This window comes from Diorhabda carinulata, chromosome 12 (assembly GCF_026250575.1).
Source record: "Diorhabda carinulata isolate Delta chromosome 12, icDioCari1.1, whole genome shotgun sequence".
NCBI classification, from domain to species: Eukaryota; Metazoa; Arthropoda; class Insecta; order Coleoptera; family Chrysomelidae; genus Diorhabda; species Diorhabda carinulata.
Window position 1 is genome coordinate 6,073,902 of NC_079471.1, and position 17,314 is coordinate 6,091,215.

Genomic DNA, 17,314 nt, shown 5'->3' on the forward strand with positions numbered 1-17,314 from the left:
GCTGAAACACCTTCTTTCTTTTGAGTTTTTGAACACTTAAATCGGTTGAGTTGGAGAGGAGCTAGGCGCGGACATTCAATGTGGAGTTATGGATTTTTGTAGGTTTTTGGCAATTTTTCTACATTCAAATATCTATATCTCAGGTTCTAATATAGCTACAGAGTTCGTTTTGGTTTAAGAACATTCGCTGAAACACCTACTTTCTTTTGAGTTTTTGAACACTTAAATCGGTTGAGTTGGAGAGGAGCTAGGCGCGGACATTCAATGTGGAGTTATGGATTTCTGTAGGTTTTTGGCAATTTTTCTACATTCAAATATCTATATCTCAGGTTCTAATATAGCTACAGAGTTCGTTTTGGTTTAAGAACATTCGCTGAAATATCCTCTTTCTTTTGAGTTTTTTAACACTTAAATCGGTTGAGTTGGAGTGAAGCTAGGCGCGAACATTCAATGTGGAGTTATGGTTTGTAGGTTTTTGGCAAGTTTTCTACATTCAAAGATCTATATCTCAGGTTCTAATACAGCTAGAGACTTAGTTTTGGTTTAAGAACATTCGCTGAAATACCTTCTTTCTTTTTAGTTTTTGAACACTTAAATCGGTTGAGTTGGAGAGGAGCTAGGCGCGGACATTCAATGTGGAGTTATGGATTTTTGTAGGTTTTTGGCAATTTTTCTACATTCAAATATCTATATCTCAGGTTCTAATATAGCTACAGAGTTCGTTTTGGTTTAAGAACATTCGCTGAAACACCTACTTTCTTTTGAGCTTTTTAAACACTTAAATCGGTTGAGTTGGAGCGGAGCTAGGCGCGGACATTCAATGTGGAGTTATGGATTTTTGTAGGTTTTTGGCAATTTTTCTACATTCAAATATCTATATCTCAGGTTCTAATATAGCTACAGAGTTCGTTTTGGTTTAAGAACATTCGCTGAAATATCCTCTTTCTTTTGAGTTTTTTAACACTTAAATCGGTTGAGTTGGAGTGAAGCTAGGCGCGAACATTGAATGTGGAGTTATGGTTTGTAGGTTTTTGGCAAGTTTTCTACATTCAAAGATCTATATCTCAGGTTCTAATACAGCTAGAGACTTAGTTTTGGTTTAAGAACATTCGCTGAAATACCTTCTTTCTTTTTAGTTTTTGAACACTTAAATCGGTTGAGTTGGAGAGGAGCTAGGCGCGGACATTCAATGTGGAGTTATGGATTTTTGTAGGTTTTTGGCAATTTTTCTACATTCAAATATCTATATCTCAGGTTCTAATATAGCTACAGAGTTCGTTCTTTTCTATTATAATGATTTCTGATACTTATTTAATGGATTCCATGCGAGCGAAGCCGCGGGTAAAAGCTAGTTTTATACGAATATGTTTTGAAAGCTGATACATCCAATGAATTTGTTGTTATGTCTGACTCTCATAGAGGGCGCTAGTTACACGTACCAAGTAGTATTGAACATAACTTTTTAAAATACTAGATTTATTAAGCAAGATTTCGAGTGAACTTAAACATAATTTAATTTATATGTACCAAAATGGTACTCTTGATAAAACTCGATACTATGTACCGTTTTTAGGAATATTTTGATTTGATAATTATGAAGTAATAACCGATACTGGTATGAAGTAACGATAAATGTATTAATTAAACAAAAAATCACAAGATAAAAATTTAAAAAAAACTAATGATATAAGATAGAGTTCAATCAGAGTAGGTGTTCAAAATATCCTCCGTTTTCACGAATGCAGAGGTCTATAATTTTTTAACGAATCCAATCTTAACAGTTGGGAGTCAGCTATGAGGTCATTAAAGTGAGGTTGAATTCTTGAGGTGAATTTACCTCTGTAGCATAAACTTTTTCTTGAAGATACGACCAAAACTGTATAATCTAAGGGATTAAAAACGTGTGACCGACGAGGCCTATGAATCGGAGCTTCTGCACCTCTATCAATCAATCGATTCGGACAATGGTTACTCAACCAATTACGACACCTTCTATCAAAGTGCGATGGAGCTCCATCATGCAAAAAAAATAGAGATCTTCGCTCGTTTAGCGTTAAATCTTCTAGTATCTCGTATAAGTGATTACTTAAAAAATTCAGGTACATATCACCATTTAAATTTCCAGATAGAAAGTGACAACCTTTTAATTTGTTACCTCGAGTTGCTGCCCAAACATTAACACCATTAACTCCGTGAAAAGAATACATTTTAAACAATTTAGATTGAGGGCTGTCCTTTCTTGCAAGAGCTCTTGGACTTGTCTGTAATGATAAAGATGTAGCTGTTGCTGTTTAGGTATCCTCCAAGTACTTGAAGAAGACGTATTTGTTTGTCCTTTCCCATTCCTTACGCTAGTAAGCGCAAGTTGAAATGCAGTGAATACGTGCAGGGCAGCACAGCGAAAGGGAAGGCATCTCGAGGAAACTGTTTGGAGCAGTTGACTCCGCATATTAAGACACCAGTTCACTGCTGCATTTCGACGAAGGTGTTTTCTCCTTTTTAAACATGGATCACTTTAATTTGAGCTCTGAGTCGAATTCTGATGACGAGCTCTTAACAATACTTTCATTCCATTCCATTTTCCCTAAACAACTGTGCGAGTGTGACGCAATTTCTGTGTGACATTCACTAGAGCCACATTGGCCACGTCCGGCGAAGTACTGCCCTCCCTCTCAATTCGCGCGGTCCCATTAGACAACAAGAGTTACAGAAACTGTGCTGCCCTGCACGTTGTGTTGACTACGTCTTAACTTGCGCCCGGCCTAACTGTTGAATTTTGATCAACTAAATTTGTTCTATCCTAGAAACGGAATTTTCTTTTTTTTTGAAACACCCTGTATATGTATTTGGAAGCGTTGATGTGCCCGCTACTTGTTATAGATGCCTGTCATTCCTTAGGTTTTCATTAACACCTAACGAGAAACTTGTATGAACTCTATGGTAAGCATGGTGGGTCTAAAGCAAAATTTTGTGTAAGCATTTTGACTATAAATTCCAATTGATGATAGCATACTGTACAAACTGCGTACGAGTACCATCAACAGTTCGAGAAATCGATTTAATCGGATTCATACAAACATCTGAAGCGACGAGATGTTACAAGAATTCCTCAAGTAATACGAAAGTCATCCGTGTGACTGCAGAAGAAAGAAATGGATGAATATCATGATGAAGTAAGATAGTATCTGTCTTTTTAATTAATGCTGTTAACAAAAAACAAAAAATTGAAATACCTACGTTCGTATTTTTTTATATAATTGTGTAGATCTTGTAGATATATTTTGAATTCTCTGTAGAGCAATTCATTTCAATATACCACAAATATTTTGGTTGCTTTTGATGTAGCGAAATGTGTACAAAGCTAGCGTCGTCAGTGTAGTTAATTCACTCTCTAACAAAGAAGTAAAGTTTGTAAAAGAATGTAATAAGTACGACGCCAATTAAAATACATAAAAGTAAATCTAGTAAAAAACATATAAATAATAACTATTGCTAGTTCTTCAACATACCAGAATAAAACAAATTTTGAATGCTCGTAAATACAAAAGCTGTAAACTAACTCGTTTGACAATTTACCTCACATCTACATCGTAAATGATATTCAATATCACGTTGCGAGGAGATGTAAAGTACCTACTTGTATTATTATTTTGATTTTTTTTTCTTTGGCAAGGTGACACCGTCACTAGTATGTTAACTCAAATTTACGGAAATTTGCATCACGTTTCGACGCAAATATTTATGTTATTAAAATATCTTAAACCGGATATTTTATATTTTTGTTTGGATTTAGTGGATTTACATTAACCTTCATCGTGTTTTTGTATTAAAAAATTCACTTGACTCACGGTTGTTTTTTTTTAACATAGGAAATACGTTGCTTTAAGGTGAACTTGAAGGTCTGGGAATATGGATCCAGTTGAAACATAACAAGGTTACAAAAAAATTTAAGCACCACTACTAGTGATTGAATTACATTCCATTCATTTGATTTAAATTTAGTTGGTCGTTCATATCTATTCGATGAAGAGGTAAAATTACTGGAAGTTAAATCTGGAGAACAAGGCGGATGTACATCACATGAAATATAGACAAAGGTCGATAAGTTTTTAAATAAAAATCAATAATAGTAGGATGAAATTCATTGGAAAATGAGAAGAATATAATAAGTGACGGGAAATGGAGCGAGTTTTTGAGAGTAAAAAAGTCCTATTGAAAAAAGTCACATGGCAAAGTTGTAGGTAATATAACCTCAAAATTTATGAGAAAAATTCAAAAAACTAGTTTTTAGTTTTCTATTTTTGTTTTTTATAAAAATTTTGTTTCACGAAATTTGGAAACTTGCCTTTTATCGAGTAATTTAATACTTTCGAAGTCCCCTCGTTTTTTGGCCCTAGAAACTCGAAAAATCTTCAGATTTTGATGAATTTTTTTTTTAAATCTTCGTTTTTACGGCGAATTTACGAAAAAAATTGAGACAATACAAAAAATGAAAACTTACATTGATTTCAGGGCTCAGAATATTCATGAAAATGCACTCAATCACGTATAATTGTTGATAACTTTTTTCCAAACAACCAAATGAAGTTGTTACATTTTTTTTTCATAATCTACACAAATAACGAACAAATTGAAAAAAAAAATTATACAAAAATGTTGATTTATCATGTTTTTGCAATTAAAAATAGTAAAAATTTCTCTTCAAATTGACGTTTTCTCACGTATAATCATCTGTACCTTTTTTATTAAGTAATCATTAATTTTATTTAAACAAAAACATTTTTAAAATCACTTATTGTAATCAAGTGCACAATATTAAAAATAAACTTTGAAAAATTGAAAATTTTTGAACATTTGTTCTGAATTTTTAGCACAACCCTCCTAACCTAACCAATATAAGTTTTAATTTTTTTTATTCCCATATTTTTTTCATAAATCCGCCGAAAAAACGAAGATTTTAAAAAAAGTTCGCCGAAATCGGATGATTTTTCGATTTTCTGGAGCCATAAAACGAGTGCCAGTCACAAACAAAATATTAAACGGACAGATTTCTGAATCATCATTATTAAAATTTTATTTATTCCATAATTGAAAATTTTTACTAGTCACATTTTGTCGCAAGTAATTTTGGTCCGACGAGCTTTTTGAGCTCGTTCAACCAACACATTTGTGATATTCCTCGTACAGTAGCTTCTACAAAAGGCTCGATATTTTTAAGTAAATATTGCAACAAAAATACGTAAATAAATATTTGATAAACAATATTTTCACATAAAAGTGTAATTTGTATTTTGGAACGTTTCATCTTGTTCAAATATTGATATTTAATATCTACTTGCTCATCAACATACTTGAAATTGTAACTTTTGCAATATTTCTATGAGGAGATAAATTGATTACGTGAACAGATCATCAATCCTATCAAAATGATAACTGACATTGTGAAACTATTAGATTAGTCTATAAAATTTTCGATTTCTCGATTTCGGTGGCCTTTCTCCTATGATCTAAGCAATCCAAGTTTCTGGTCAACTCTGGATCGCCTATAAGTCAAACTGCTCTCTTCTGTATTGAATCGAGCATCTTCAGGGTATGCTTGGAAGCCGAACTCTAAATGTCTGAGCAATATTCCAAAGACGAACGAATCTGGGACTTGTAGAGGATGAGAAGTTGTTGCTTTGTGAAACTGCCTTAGTTAAATCGGCCACGTGCCTATGCCAGGACATATTACTTCCAACCTCAACACCCAACAAGCGAATTTGCGATGATTTGCTCTATAAAAAGAGCAGCCTGAGTGTTTGCTGCATTAACCTCAACCAGAATGCTTCCACCCCACACCAGAATGTTTTCGCCGGCGACACTAGTGTGCTATGAAGAGAGTAGGTGACAAGGTGCATTCCTAGGGAACACCAGCGTTGACTTAAAACTTTTCTGTGTGTCCATTGATAGCGACCTGCATGGATCGGTCTTTGAGAAAGCTATTTAATCAGTCTATAAGTGAGAAAGACAAACCGTACGATTTTAATTTATTTAGAAGGTTCTAATGCCAAACCATGTCAAAAGCATTCGTTATGTCCAGTGCGATTGCTCTGGATTCTCCATATTTCTCTATAGCTTCAGTCCATATGTTGATGACATAGGCCAGGATGTTAGCAGACTAAGCTGGGACTAAAGCAATCGGACGGTAGTTATCGGGAATAGTTTTTTTCCTTTTGTCCAAGAAATTTTCCAATTTGTATGGAAGAAATCTCTTTTATATGATAGAGAAAAGAGTATTTTCAATATCTACTTTGAAATTCCACGTATTTGTGTAAGAATAGTTTGTATACCTACGATTTTCATTCATTTAGAAGCCAGTTTAAAGATTTTTTTCGATGTTATCGTAAAATGAGTTTATCGTATCCCTAAATTTACGCAAGACAATCATTCAATTATAAAAAGTACGTAACAATCGTAGATCTAGATCGTTTGAATTTATGAAAGTCATAAATTGATTGATAAGATTAATAAATGCGAAAATACGATGTTAAAGCGATTCTCCAATGCACCAACTAGCGTTTATAAACCGAATGACGAACTAACCATTTATCATATAAAAATAATTTTACTGGATCAAATCAATCATACAGGTAAACAATCTTCAATGCGGTATGTGAGAAAAATTTTAAATCTTTCAACTCAAAATACAAAAATACCAAATTCTTGATTTGTGAATGATTGGTAATTGAAAAAAAGGGTGAAAACGGGAATACGGTGAAATGACAGCTGTTCACTCACTATCCAAGGAGATATGGAAATGCCTTTTTTTACCTGAAACCCCTTCAATTTCATACATAAAACCCCATTATTCTAAAACATTCAATACTTAATACCAATATATGCTAATACCATTTATTATAAGTCTAGAATTCCCTGTATATGATGATAGGGTGCATATATTTTCACAATTTTCTCCCGAATTTCCCACAATATATGCGAATTAATCGAGAAATATATTAGTTCGTAGTAAAAGGGCAAAGGTCTTAGTATCAAACCGGATGGCCCTACTTTATAGCGTTGCATTCCCAGACTCGGAACGCGAAATCTTTGGTTGTCGGACCAGTTTATGGTCATCTCCTTGACCAACGAACCGGTTTTATCCGTCCGTAGTTAAATAGTAAGTAGTTTATTCGAATTAAAATTTGCTATTACTCACTAAAGTAAGAAGGGTGACGTGAATACATTAATTTTTTAATTTATCACATCTTTTTAACGTCATTTAATAAAGCACTGTAGAGGATGATCAGAAGGGCGGCGAAAACATAATTACTACTGACGTACAAATGCTCAACAACTAACAAACTAGACGACATAATCATAGAAAATAATGAATATAATGAAAGCAGTCCGTAGATTCAAAAATAGAGAAATAAAATTTAAAAAAAATTTATACAGTGAAATTCCGAACGAAAAGCTCGATATTCCTGGAACTCATGTACAATTATAGCTAATAAAAGTTTTGCCACCGATCTCTAGACTTTTACTATATATGTCTTAACTTTTTTGATAACCATTTTCATAATAAAGAATTTTCGTGTAGAAGATTTTCGAGAATTATTGTGGGACCAAAACTTAGAATCACGCGAATTCAATTTAAAGCAGAACTTAAAGAAGAAACAATCAACATAGCAGAGTGAAATCTTAAAGAAAAGGAGAAATTTGAACACGACATTAGACCAGCAACTGAATATTATATTTCTGGCGTTGCCAACAGGATTTTCGTATAGAAGATTTGCCAGAATTCTTGTTGGACCAAAATTCACGAAAATTCAATGAAAACAAGAAGAAACAATCAACATAGCTGAGTGAAATCTTAAAGAAGAGGAGAAATTTGAACACGACATTAGACCAGCAACTGAATATTATATTTCTGGCGCTGCCAACAGGATTTTCGTATAGAAGATTTGCCAGAATTCTTGTTGGACCAAAATTCACGAAAATTTAATTAAAACAAGAAGAAACAATCAACATAGCAGAGTGAAATCTTAAAGAAAAGGAGAAATTTGAACACGACATTAGACCAGCAACTGAATATTATATTTCTGGCGCTGCCAACAGGATTTTCGTATAGAAGATTTGCCAGAATTCTTGTTGGACCAAAATTCACGAAAATTTAATTAAAACAAGAAGAAACAATCAACATAGCAGAGTGAAATCTTAAAGAAGAGGAGAAATTTGAACACGACATTAGACCAGCAACTGAATATTATATTTCTGGCGTTGCCAACAGGATTTTCGTATAGAAGATTTGCCAGAATTCTTGTTGGACCAAAATTCACGAAAATTTAATTAAAACAAGAAGAAACAATCAACATAGCAGAGTGAAATCTTAAAGAAAAGGAGAAATTTGAACACGACATTAGACCAGCAACTGAATATTATATTTCTGGCGCTGCCAACAGGATTTTCGTATAGAAGATTTGCCAGAATTCTTGTTGGACCAAAATTCACGAAAATTTAATTAAAACAAGAAGAAACAATCAACATAGCAGAGTGAAATCTTAAAGAAAAGGAGAAATTTGAACACGACATTAGACCAGCAACTGAATATTATATTTCTGGCGTTGCCAACAGGATTTTCGTATAGAAGATTTGCCAGAATTCTTGTTGGACCAAAATTCACGAAAATTTAATTAAAACAAGAAGAAACAATCAACATAGCAGAGTGAAATCTTAAAGAAAAGGAGAAATTTGAACACGACATTAGACCAGCAACTGAATATTATATTTCTGGCGTTGCCAACAGGATTTTCGTATAGAAGATTTGCCAGAATTCTTGTTGGACCAAAATTCACGAAAATTTAATTAAAACAAGAAGAAACAATCAACATAGCAGAGTGAAATCTTAAAGAAAAGGAGAAATTTGAACACGACATTAGACCAGCAACTGAATATTATATTTCTGGCGCTGCCAACAGGATTTTCGTATAGAAGATTTGCCAGAATTCTTGTTGGACCAAAATTCACGAAAATTCAATGAAAACAAGAAGAAACAATCAACATAGCAGAGTGAAATCTTAAAGAAAAGGAGAAATTTGAACACGACATTAGACCAGCAACTGAATATTATATTTCTGGCGTTGCCAACAGGATTTTCGTATAGAAGATTTGCCAGAATTCTTGTTGGACCAAAATTCACGAAAATTCAATGAAAACAAGAAGAAACAATCAACATAGCAGAGTGAAATCTTAAAGAAGAGGAGAAATTTGAACACGACATTAGACCAGCAACTGAATATTATATTTCTGGCGTTGCCAACAGGATTTTCGTATAGAAGATTTGCCAGAATTCTTGTTGGACCAAAATTCACGAAAATTTAATTAAAACAAGAAGAAACAATCAACATAGCAGAGTGAAATCTTAAAGAAAAGGAGAAATTTGAACACGACATTAGACCAGCAACTGAATATAATATTTCTGGCGTTGCCAACAGGATTTTCGTATAGAAGATTTGCCAGAATTCTTGTTGGACCAAAATTCACGAAAATTTAATTAAAACAAGAAGAAACAATCAACATAGCAGAGTGAAATCTTAAAGAAAAGGAGAAATTTGAACACGACATTAGACCAGCAACTGAATATAATATTTCTGGCGTTGCCAACAGGATTTTCGTATAGAAGATTTGCCAGAATTCTTGTTGGACCAAAATTCACGAAAATTTAATTAAAACAAGAAGAAACAATCAACATAGCAGAGTGAAATCTTAAAGAAAAGGAGAAATTTGAACACGACATTAGACCAGCAACTGAATATTATATTTCTGGCGTTGCCAACAGGATTTTCGTATAGAAGATTTGCCAGAATTCTTGTTGGACCAAAATTCACGAAAATTTAATTAAAACAAGAAGAAACAATCAACATAGCAGAGTGAAATCTTAAAGAAAAGGAGAAATTTGAACACGACATTAGACCAGCAACTGAATATAATATTTCTGGCGTTGCCAACAGGATTTTCGTATAGAAGATTTGCCAGAATTCTTGTTGGTAAAATTTCCGAGATGTAAAGCTGCTATCTTAACAAAAATTGGTAATTTGAATTTAATACTGGTTCTTGATATTTTTTTCTAAAGTTCGTCCAAAAAAATTGGAGCATTCGAAATGTGCTATTGCACAAAGACAGTTCGAGACCTATACGAATAAGTTATACCGCTACAAAATGATATTTCAACATAAAGTAGAAAAAGAAACAAAAAATCAATCTCAAAAATTGAGACCTCTTTCTAAATTATTACTTTTTCCATTCCATTATTAGAACAACTGATTAATGAACTTCAGTTACGTACAATATAAAATTTTAGAAACGTTATAAACCTTAAATCGACCACAGTCAATATTTTCATGGAGATATTTCGGTTTAAAACTTAATTTAACTTACCTTACATACTAGCTCTTCCTTAGTATTGATGTCCACGCAACGATAAAGCGAGCTACCTTCAACTTGTTCAAATAATTGATATTTATCTTCGATAATCGAATTCTGTAAGAGTCTTTCACCGTTAGTAGGTCCAAGAAGAACATTTCTACGATCCGAAGTCACTCTCGGAACCCGACATTGCGTATCGCGGAGTTGCGATACTCGCAATTTCATTATATCGCCACTAGATGGACTCACTTCTACCGATTTGTCGTTTACGCGACGAACGCTCGACGGCGGTTCTTGAACGTGCACGTTTTGCATTTTGATTAGAATTAACACACGCGCACAAGACGAAATTGACAGCTTTGTTTTTCAATTGATTTTCTTGGATTTACACTGTTCGATGAATATCCTGCAACCAAGAAAAATAACATTCGTTGAGAATACTGTTTTTCAAGACATTTCACGTAATTATAACGCGAAAATCAAATATTTGTCGATTTAAAATAAGAAAATTTGAAGGCATCTATATGTGGAAATCTTTCTCGAATAGGATACTCTGTATGTTATTAAGAAACAATTTCTTCGTTTTGTCTCTTCTTGTATATACAATGAACCGTTTTGGCGTATTGTCATTAACGATACTGGATCAAATATTTACGCTATTAACATACAATGAAGTAATTTTGATAACTTCTTCACTAATTCAAATTTTTTTTATAACATATATTTTGTACTCCCAAATTTTGATATTATTTTTCAAAATACCTCGTATGCGATTGAATTATGTTATTAAGTGGTAACTGCATTTTATACAATACGCAATCTCTATAAAAAATATTAATCTGCTTCATTTCGTTGTCACCGTCACAAGGAAACTTAAATTCATTGGAAAAAAAATTAAAATTTTGTATTTCTTAGACCTTTTGATATCTTTCTAAATATTCTTCAATATTGACAATTTTTCTGATAATTTTTTCATATCAATGACTTGGTGTTCCGAGTATTTTCTTTCTTTTTGAATTATTCATGTCTGTGATCAAAATTTTCTTAAGATGACATTTCCATCTTGTAATCATTTCCACCCTTGTTTATCATCTATGTACGAGGACTATTTAACAAAAAAATTACTCTGGAGAGGTTGACTTTCGCTATGATGATTGTATCGTTAGTTGATGTCATGTTTTTTACGTGGAAAAATCATTAAATAAACAAGGGAATATATACAGATATTTTTCCTTTCAATTTTTTGTGTATTAATACATTTTTCGCTCTAATAATATATATTTCTTTTATCACTAAAATATATTATCTAATAATGAACGTCATGGGTTATTTCCTTGAATAAATACAAACATACGTGGGAAAATACATGTCCAAGTAGTCAGCGAAATTAACATATTTTATAAATGATTGTAATTTCATCGGATTTCAAGTAGGGACCTGTACAAATTTTGAATAGATATAAAAAGATTTATCTAATTGTCCCAATAAACAAATTTTGAATAATATTTCGCAATAATGGTAAATGTGGTTAATTATAATATCAATATATATTTACCAGCCTAAATAAATCGACCTTGACGTATAAAAATAATTCATACCAAAACCTTAGCCACTCGATAATAATTATTCACACAAAAACAACTATTATTATCAAAATATGAGTAAAATATATAAGAAAACATTTTGTCATTGTCAAATTTATTGAAATGATTACTAAACTGAATTTATCATGGATCTATAAAAAAAACACAAAGAGAAATGACTAATAATGAATCTTTGAAATGATTATATCTCTGGAAAATTTTCCAATCCCATATACTCTAATATTTTTCAAAGAAACGTCATATAAAGTGTGGTTGAAGCGGAAATAAGTATTACTACATATAAAAATATCCAGAAATGTAAAATACATTTTTTCCTCGAATAAAATTATGTTATTTCTAATAAAAACAGGAAATGTATGAGTCAAATTGTTATTAAAATATAAAATTGCATATTTGAATGTAATAATATTCTGTCATAATCTTATAACGAAATTGATAATAACCCAATACAATGAAACAGTAAAATGTAATTATAATTTTCGCAAGGCGAGATGAATCAAATAATTTTATTAGTATTACAAAATTTTGAAACGTCGATACAATACAGTACAATAAAGGTCAAAAAAGTGAATTAAACAACAATGTCATTGGCGAAATATAACGAACAAAAAAAATTTAAAAATAACTAACCTTGCTTGGTACTTCCAAAAAGGTAAATACAAATCCTTGGAACGCGTTTGAAACAAAATTTCACAACAACAAAACCACTGAAATGTCAAATCGAAAATAAAGTTCCCCACGTCGCGATGTATTATCAAGTACACACATCAAAATTCAGTGCGCACTATAACAACGCCATCACGCCACTAACCATATTTTGTTTAGCAGTCATGACATCTAAAGTACATTTCTATAGTAACCGTAATGTGGGGACGGCGCACGCGCTGTTATACAATATTTTCGGTGATTTTGGTATATTTCAGATTCTACCTGAGTTTTCTGGAGCTTTGAAAATTAAGGTGCCTTCAGTTCCAGGGTTAGGTGTAGGACGCCACCCACATAATTCATCCCCTTTCTACTACCTTTTATTACAAGAAATTGCGTATTGATTAATGAATCAAGACAATTCGTGGATGTATTTGATTATACAAAAATTATGTAAATACATAAGGGGAATATAAAAATTATACAGAGTGTAGTTATAAAGTTATTTGCTTGTTGCTGTTGTTGTTGTTTGCGAAACAACAATAAATTTGTTAATAGATAAATAAATGAAGGTGTGTTGGGTGAAAATCCTTGGGCACGTTGATTTGTATTTTTAGATGCACATTTTTTTGAAAAATAATATACACGTAACAATAGCCAATACGAAGTTTCTTATTTTAAATGCAACCCCCTCTATATTAATAATTTTTGAGATTCATCAGAAAATTTTAGTTATAATTTAAGTCCCCAAAAAATAAATAATATACATTTGAAATGAGAAGTTGATATTGGTCACAATCACATGACATATCCTATATATTTTTTATTTGAAGCAAAAAAACAGTAGAAAGGCTTAAAATTATACAGAGTTGCCGTTTTTTATATAATAAGAATTAATTGCTTATACAAGGCGTATGAAAAGAACTTTCGACGACTCCTGTAAACTGCAGTGGTAACAGAACGGTGGCATACACGATTGCGTTGGTGGAAGCTCACCGACATAGTCCGGTCAAATTAGACAAAAAAATAAGAGTTAAGCTACATAAATTCCCATCAAGCTGAAAATCAGTAAAATTGTTTAATATACAATTGAAAATAAAATTTTAATGTTCCCCACCATTTCCGTGTATTTTATTCAAGGTCAAAGGTCAAAAAAATTAGTTTTTCTTGATTATCAGCAAAACGGTAAGTTTTATCATAAAAATACCTTAGACAAAAATTGTAGATCATAAAATTGTTTACAAGAAACGTTCCAATACTTCTTTTCCTACGAGCCTCCGTTTCTGAGATATAATGTTTCAGATTTACTGTCGTATTTAATGGCTTTAATGATTGCACGAAAAACACCAAAGCTGCAGAACAACATCCTCGAAGTTTAGCAACATGTTCGTCAATTGATAATTTATTTGATGAACTTATGACAGCTCCCACCAATGAACAGAAATTTCTTCTTCTCGGTTCATTTCAATGTTGTAAAAAAAGTTTACTTTTGAATCATTATATCTCAGAAACAGTGACTTGTGGGAAAAAAGTATTCAAACGTTTTTTGTAGATAATTTTATGATCTACAATTTTTGTCTAAGGTATTTTTATGATAAAGCTAATGGCTTCGCTGAAAATTGCGAAAAACTCTTTTTTTTTACTCTGACCTTGAATAAAACTTTTCGCATACACGGAAATGATGGGAAACATTCAAATTCTAAGTTCAATTGTATTTTAAACAATTTTACATATTTTGAGCTTGATGGGAATTTATGTAACTTCGAACGTCTAAATTGACCGGATTAACACGTTCTTGTTATTCAAATGGATATCGAGGATGCTGATTACATTGTTCTAGCATGAAGTAGATACTAAAATAACTATAAACGATTTTAGAATCTAAGTGCGTAATTTACTGTGATTCAATTTCTTTTTTTTTTTTTTTTCTAGACTATAAGTATTTTCAGAATAATTTTAGTTAATAGTCTTATTCATTTTCCACCAAAAAGTGCTATTAGAAAAATCGTCTTCCCTTTCTTATTATTGGAAAGATTTGACGAAAACCTACTTATACTTGTTGGTAAAGAATATTTTAGGTAGTGCATATACGAGAGTAGAATTTTAAATTGTTATTAGTGAACGTTTAAAAGAAACAAGTTTGTTCGAAAGCAGAAATCCCCCTTGAATCAATTTTTATGATTTAAAAAAAGCCTTAGTCAACAACTCAACAACAACTTGCGGTAATGAAGCACCATCCGAAAAGACTGTTTACAATTGGTTTGCACAATTTCGTCTCGGTCGTGCGTCCTCCAGTGGCGAATGCTGTCCAAAATCGGATGTCATTTCCACAATGGGCTATTCCTAGACGTTTATGAACCCTATAAATACTAAAAAGTTTCTACAATCCTCTAGAATTATTACAAAAGCACAAATATAAGACAGGAGCTCACAGTAGAGCAGATACCTGAATATCGACAGTCTAGTCATTGAATTTTTTTACTGTACCGCATGGAATCATGGACATTAAAGATCTAGTCCATCAATAAACTAGAAGCCTTCGAAATGTGGACCCTTCGAAGAATGCTGCGTATATCATGGACAGGTAGAGTGAGGAACGAGGATGTACTAAGAAGAGCGGGGACTGAGAGAGAGTTGTTCAATTTGATCAAGGTGCGAAAGGTTGGATACTTGGGTCACGTTCTTAGAAGAGAAAGATATACAATACCTCAATGGATCATACAAGGAAAGAAAGGCTTCGGCCGAAAACAAACTAGAAGGCATATAGTAGTTTTGTATAAATTCCGAGAAAATGCAATTGAGACTTCAGTGAATTATTTCTCTATAGTCTACACATTCCTTCCTTATGGTTTGGAAAACTCCATATTTGCCACACATAAAGTATTTAAACCCTTATTTAGCTGATTATCTTAACTATCTTCTGTTTTGAAGCTATATACAGCTACTCTACCGGTTAAAAGTTTTTGCCCACTCTTTAATTTGCTTGATACATATCAATTTTAATATCTTTGCACAATTTTGGCATTCTCTGTAACAATTTTGACAAATAATCGACGTCTATTTGGTTCTATTCGTGCTGCTTTCTGATTTCCCTGTCCCATTTGTCCCCCAACAACTCTATCGGGTTGAGGTCAGGCGACTTGATGGCCAAATCCATACTTTCAGTAAATTTTTCCTTTCCAAGTCTTTCAAATACTCTTTGAACCAATTCGAGAAATGATAGGGACCGTCGTCATACTGGAAGAGCTGACTAAAACGTATTATATTTTCCCTTAATAATTATAATAGCCAACATCTCCTCAATTTTTCCAGGTCTCCAGTTTTACAGTCTTCCTTCCAATTTTCAAATTTTCTATCCCGCTGCACCCTCTTAATTCCATTTTGACGTCTTAAAAGAGGTTCTCCATTGCCATCTTCACAAAAGGCCAGCTTCTCTCAATATCCTTTTCACTGTAGAAATCCTCGAACGCAGATCTCTGGATTTATTGATCTGAATTGCTATCTCTGGGTCCGTGAATCTTCAAAGCTTGTAGTTTCTCGAGGGCGCCCCTGAACGTTTTCTATCGCTAAAGCTCCTGGTGGATGCGTATTTTTTCGGTACGTCGAGGTATTTTTAAATTGGCGAGTTTCCCCCTATGATTCAACCAATTTTAAAGCTTACAAGTCTGAATTTTCAAGAAGTGAACAATGGATTATGGAGCGGGCAGAAATTTTTGACCGATAGTGTAGTTACAACTATTAAAAGACAATTAGTATCAAAATACAAGAAACGTTAAGGTTATTTACTTAAATTAGTAATGTGCTATTAATTATTTTATAGTAAAATACTTATATCCACATTAACAACAAATTTGTTTTATGAAATATGTTTGGTACACACAATATCTTATTTAGAAAAATGATGTCGAATCGACAACAAACGTTAAATATTTCTTAATAAGGAGAAATTTTATGTTAAATGTTTATAATTTTATGAGTCTACCTGCACGAAAGAGAGAAAAGTATTATTGTTTCAAAATATGACCAAACGGGAAAGAAATTGAAAAGAATATTGAGGTAAGACAAATTAGTGATTGTGGAAAAATAGTCGATATCTTTCTGTGAAACAACAAGTTATACAAAGAAGAAAACTAATAAACGGGATTGAGACAGATGAAATAAAAAGTTACAAATAGATATGGAAGAAGAGATCACCGAAGAATAAGAAATAAAACACCGTAATAACAAACGAAAATGATATTACGCAAAAAATATATTTTTTGCAGCTTCAGATATTCCCTAGATTCAGTTGTGATTTTCAAACAACAAAATATATTGAATTCATTTATATACAGGTTGTTTCGGGACTAATACAGTTATACGACCCCTCGTTTCTGAGTTATAGGCGTTTAAAGTTGCGAAATCAGAACTTACAACATTATGAATCCATGTTGTAAGTTGGGTAACCTCAACTTATCAAATAAAACGCTAAGACATAGACTAAATACCATATCTTCAAAATGGTCGTAGTTTTGTAGTTTACACCTATAGAAACATTAATTCCTCAAGATGATTTTACGAAATATCTCGTTTCAAACTAAAAAAAAGATGGAGGCGCCGGGCATCGATCCCGGTACCTCTCGCATGCTAAGCGAGCGCTCTACCATCTGAGCTACGCCCCC

The 17,314-nt window shown here is 32.6% G+C and overlaps 1 protein-coding gene and 1 non-coding gene across 2 annotated transcripts in view; both read right to left on the minus strand.

The window, feature by feature from the left end:
* LOC130899958 (tribbles homolog 2) overlaps positions 1–12,869 on the minus strand; it is an 89,480-nt gene extending 76,611 nt beyond the window's left edge. The window contains exons 1-2 of the mRNA XM_057810178.1: positions 12,639–12,869; positions 10,417–10,810 (exon numbers count right to left, since the gene is read on the minus strand). Coding sequence (XP_057666161.1) covers positions 10,417–10,719 — 303 coding nt within the window. The 5' untranslated portion in view covers positions 10,720–10,810; positions 12,639–12,869. The remainder of the gene's footprint in view (positions 1–10,416; positions 10,811–12,638) is intronic.
* Positions 12,870–17,241: 4,372 nt separating this feature from the next.
* Trnaa-agc (transfer RNA alanine (anticodon AGC)) lies at positions 17,242–17,314 on the minus strand. Its single transcript has one exon. It is a non-coding gene; the product is annotated as a tRNA-Ala (tRNA).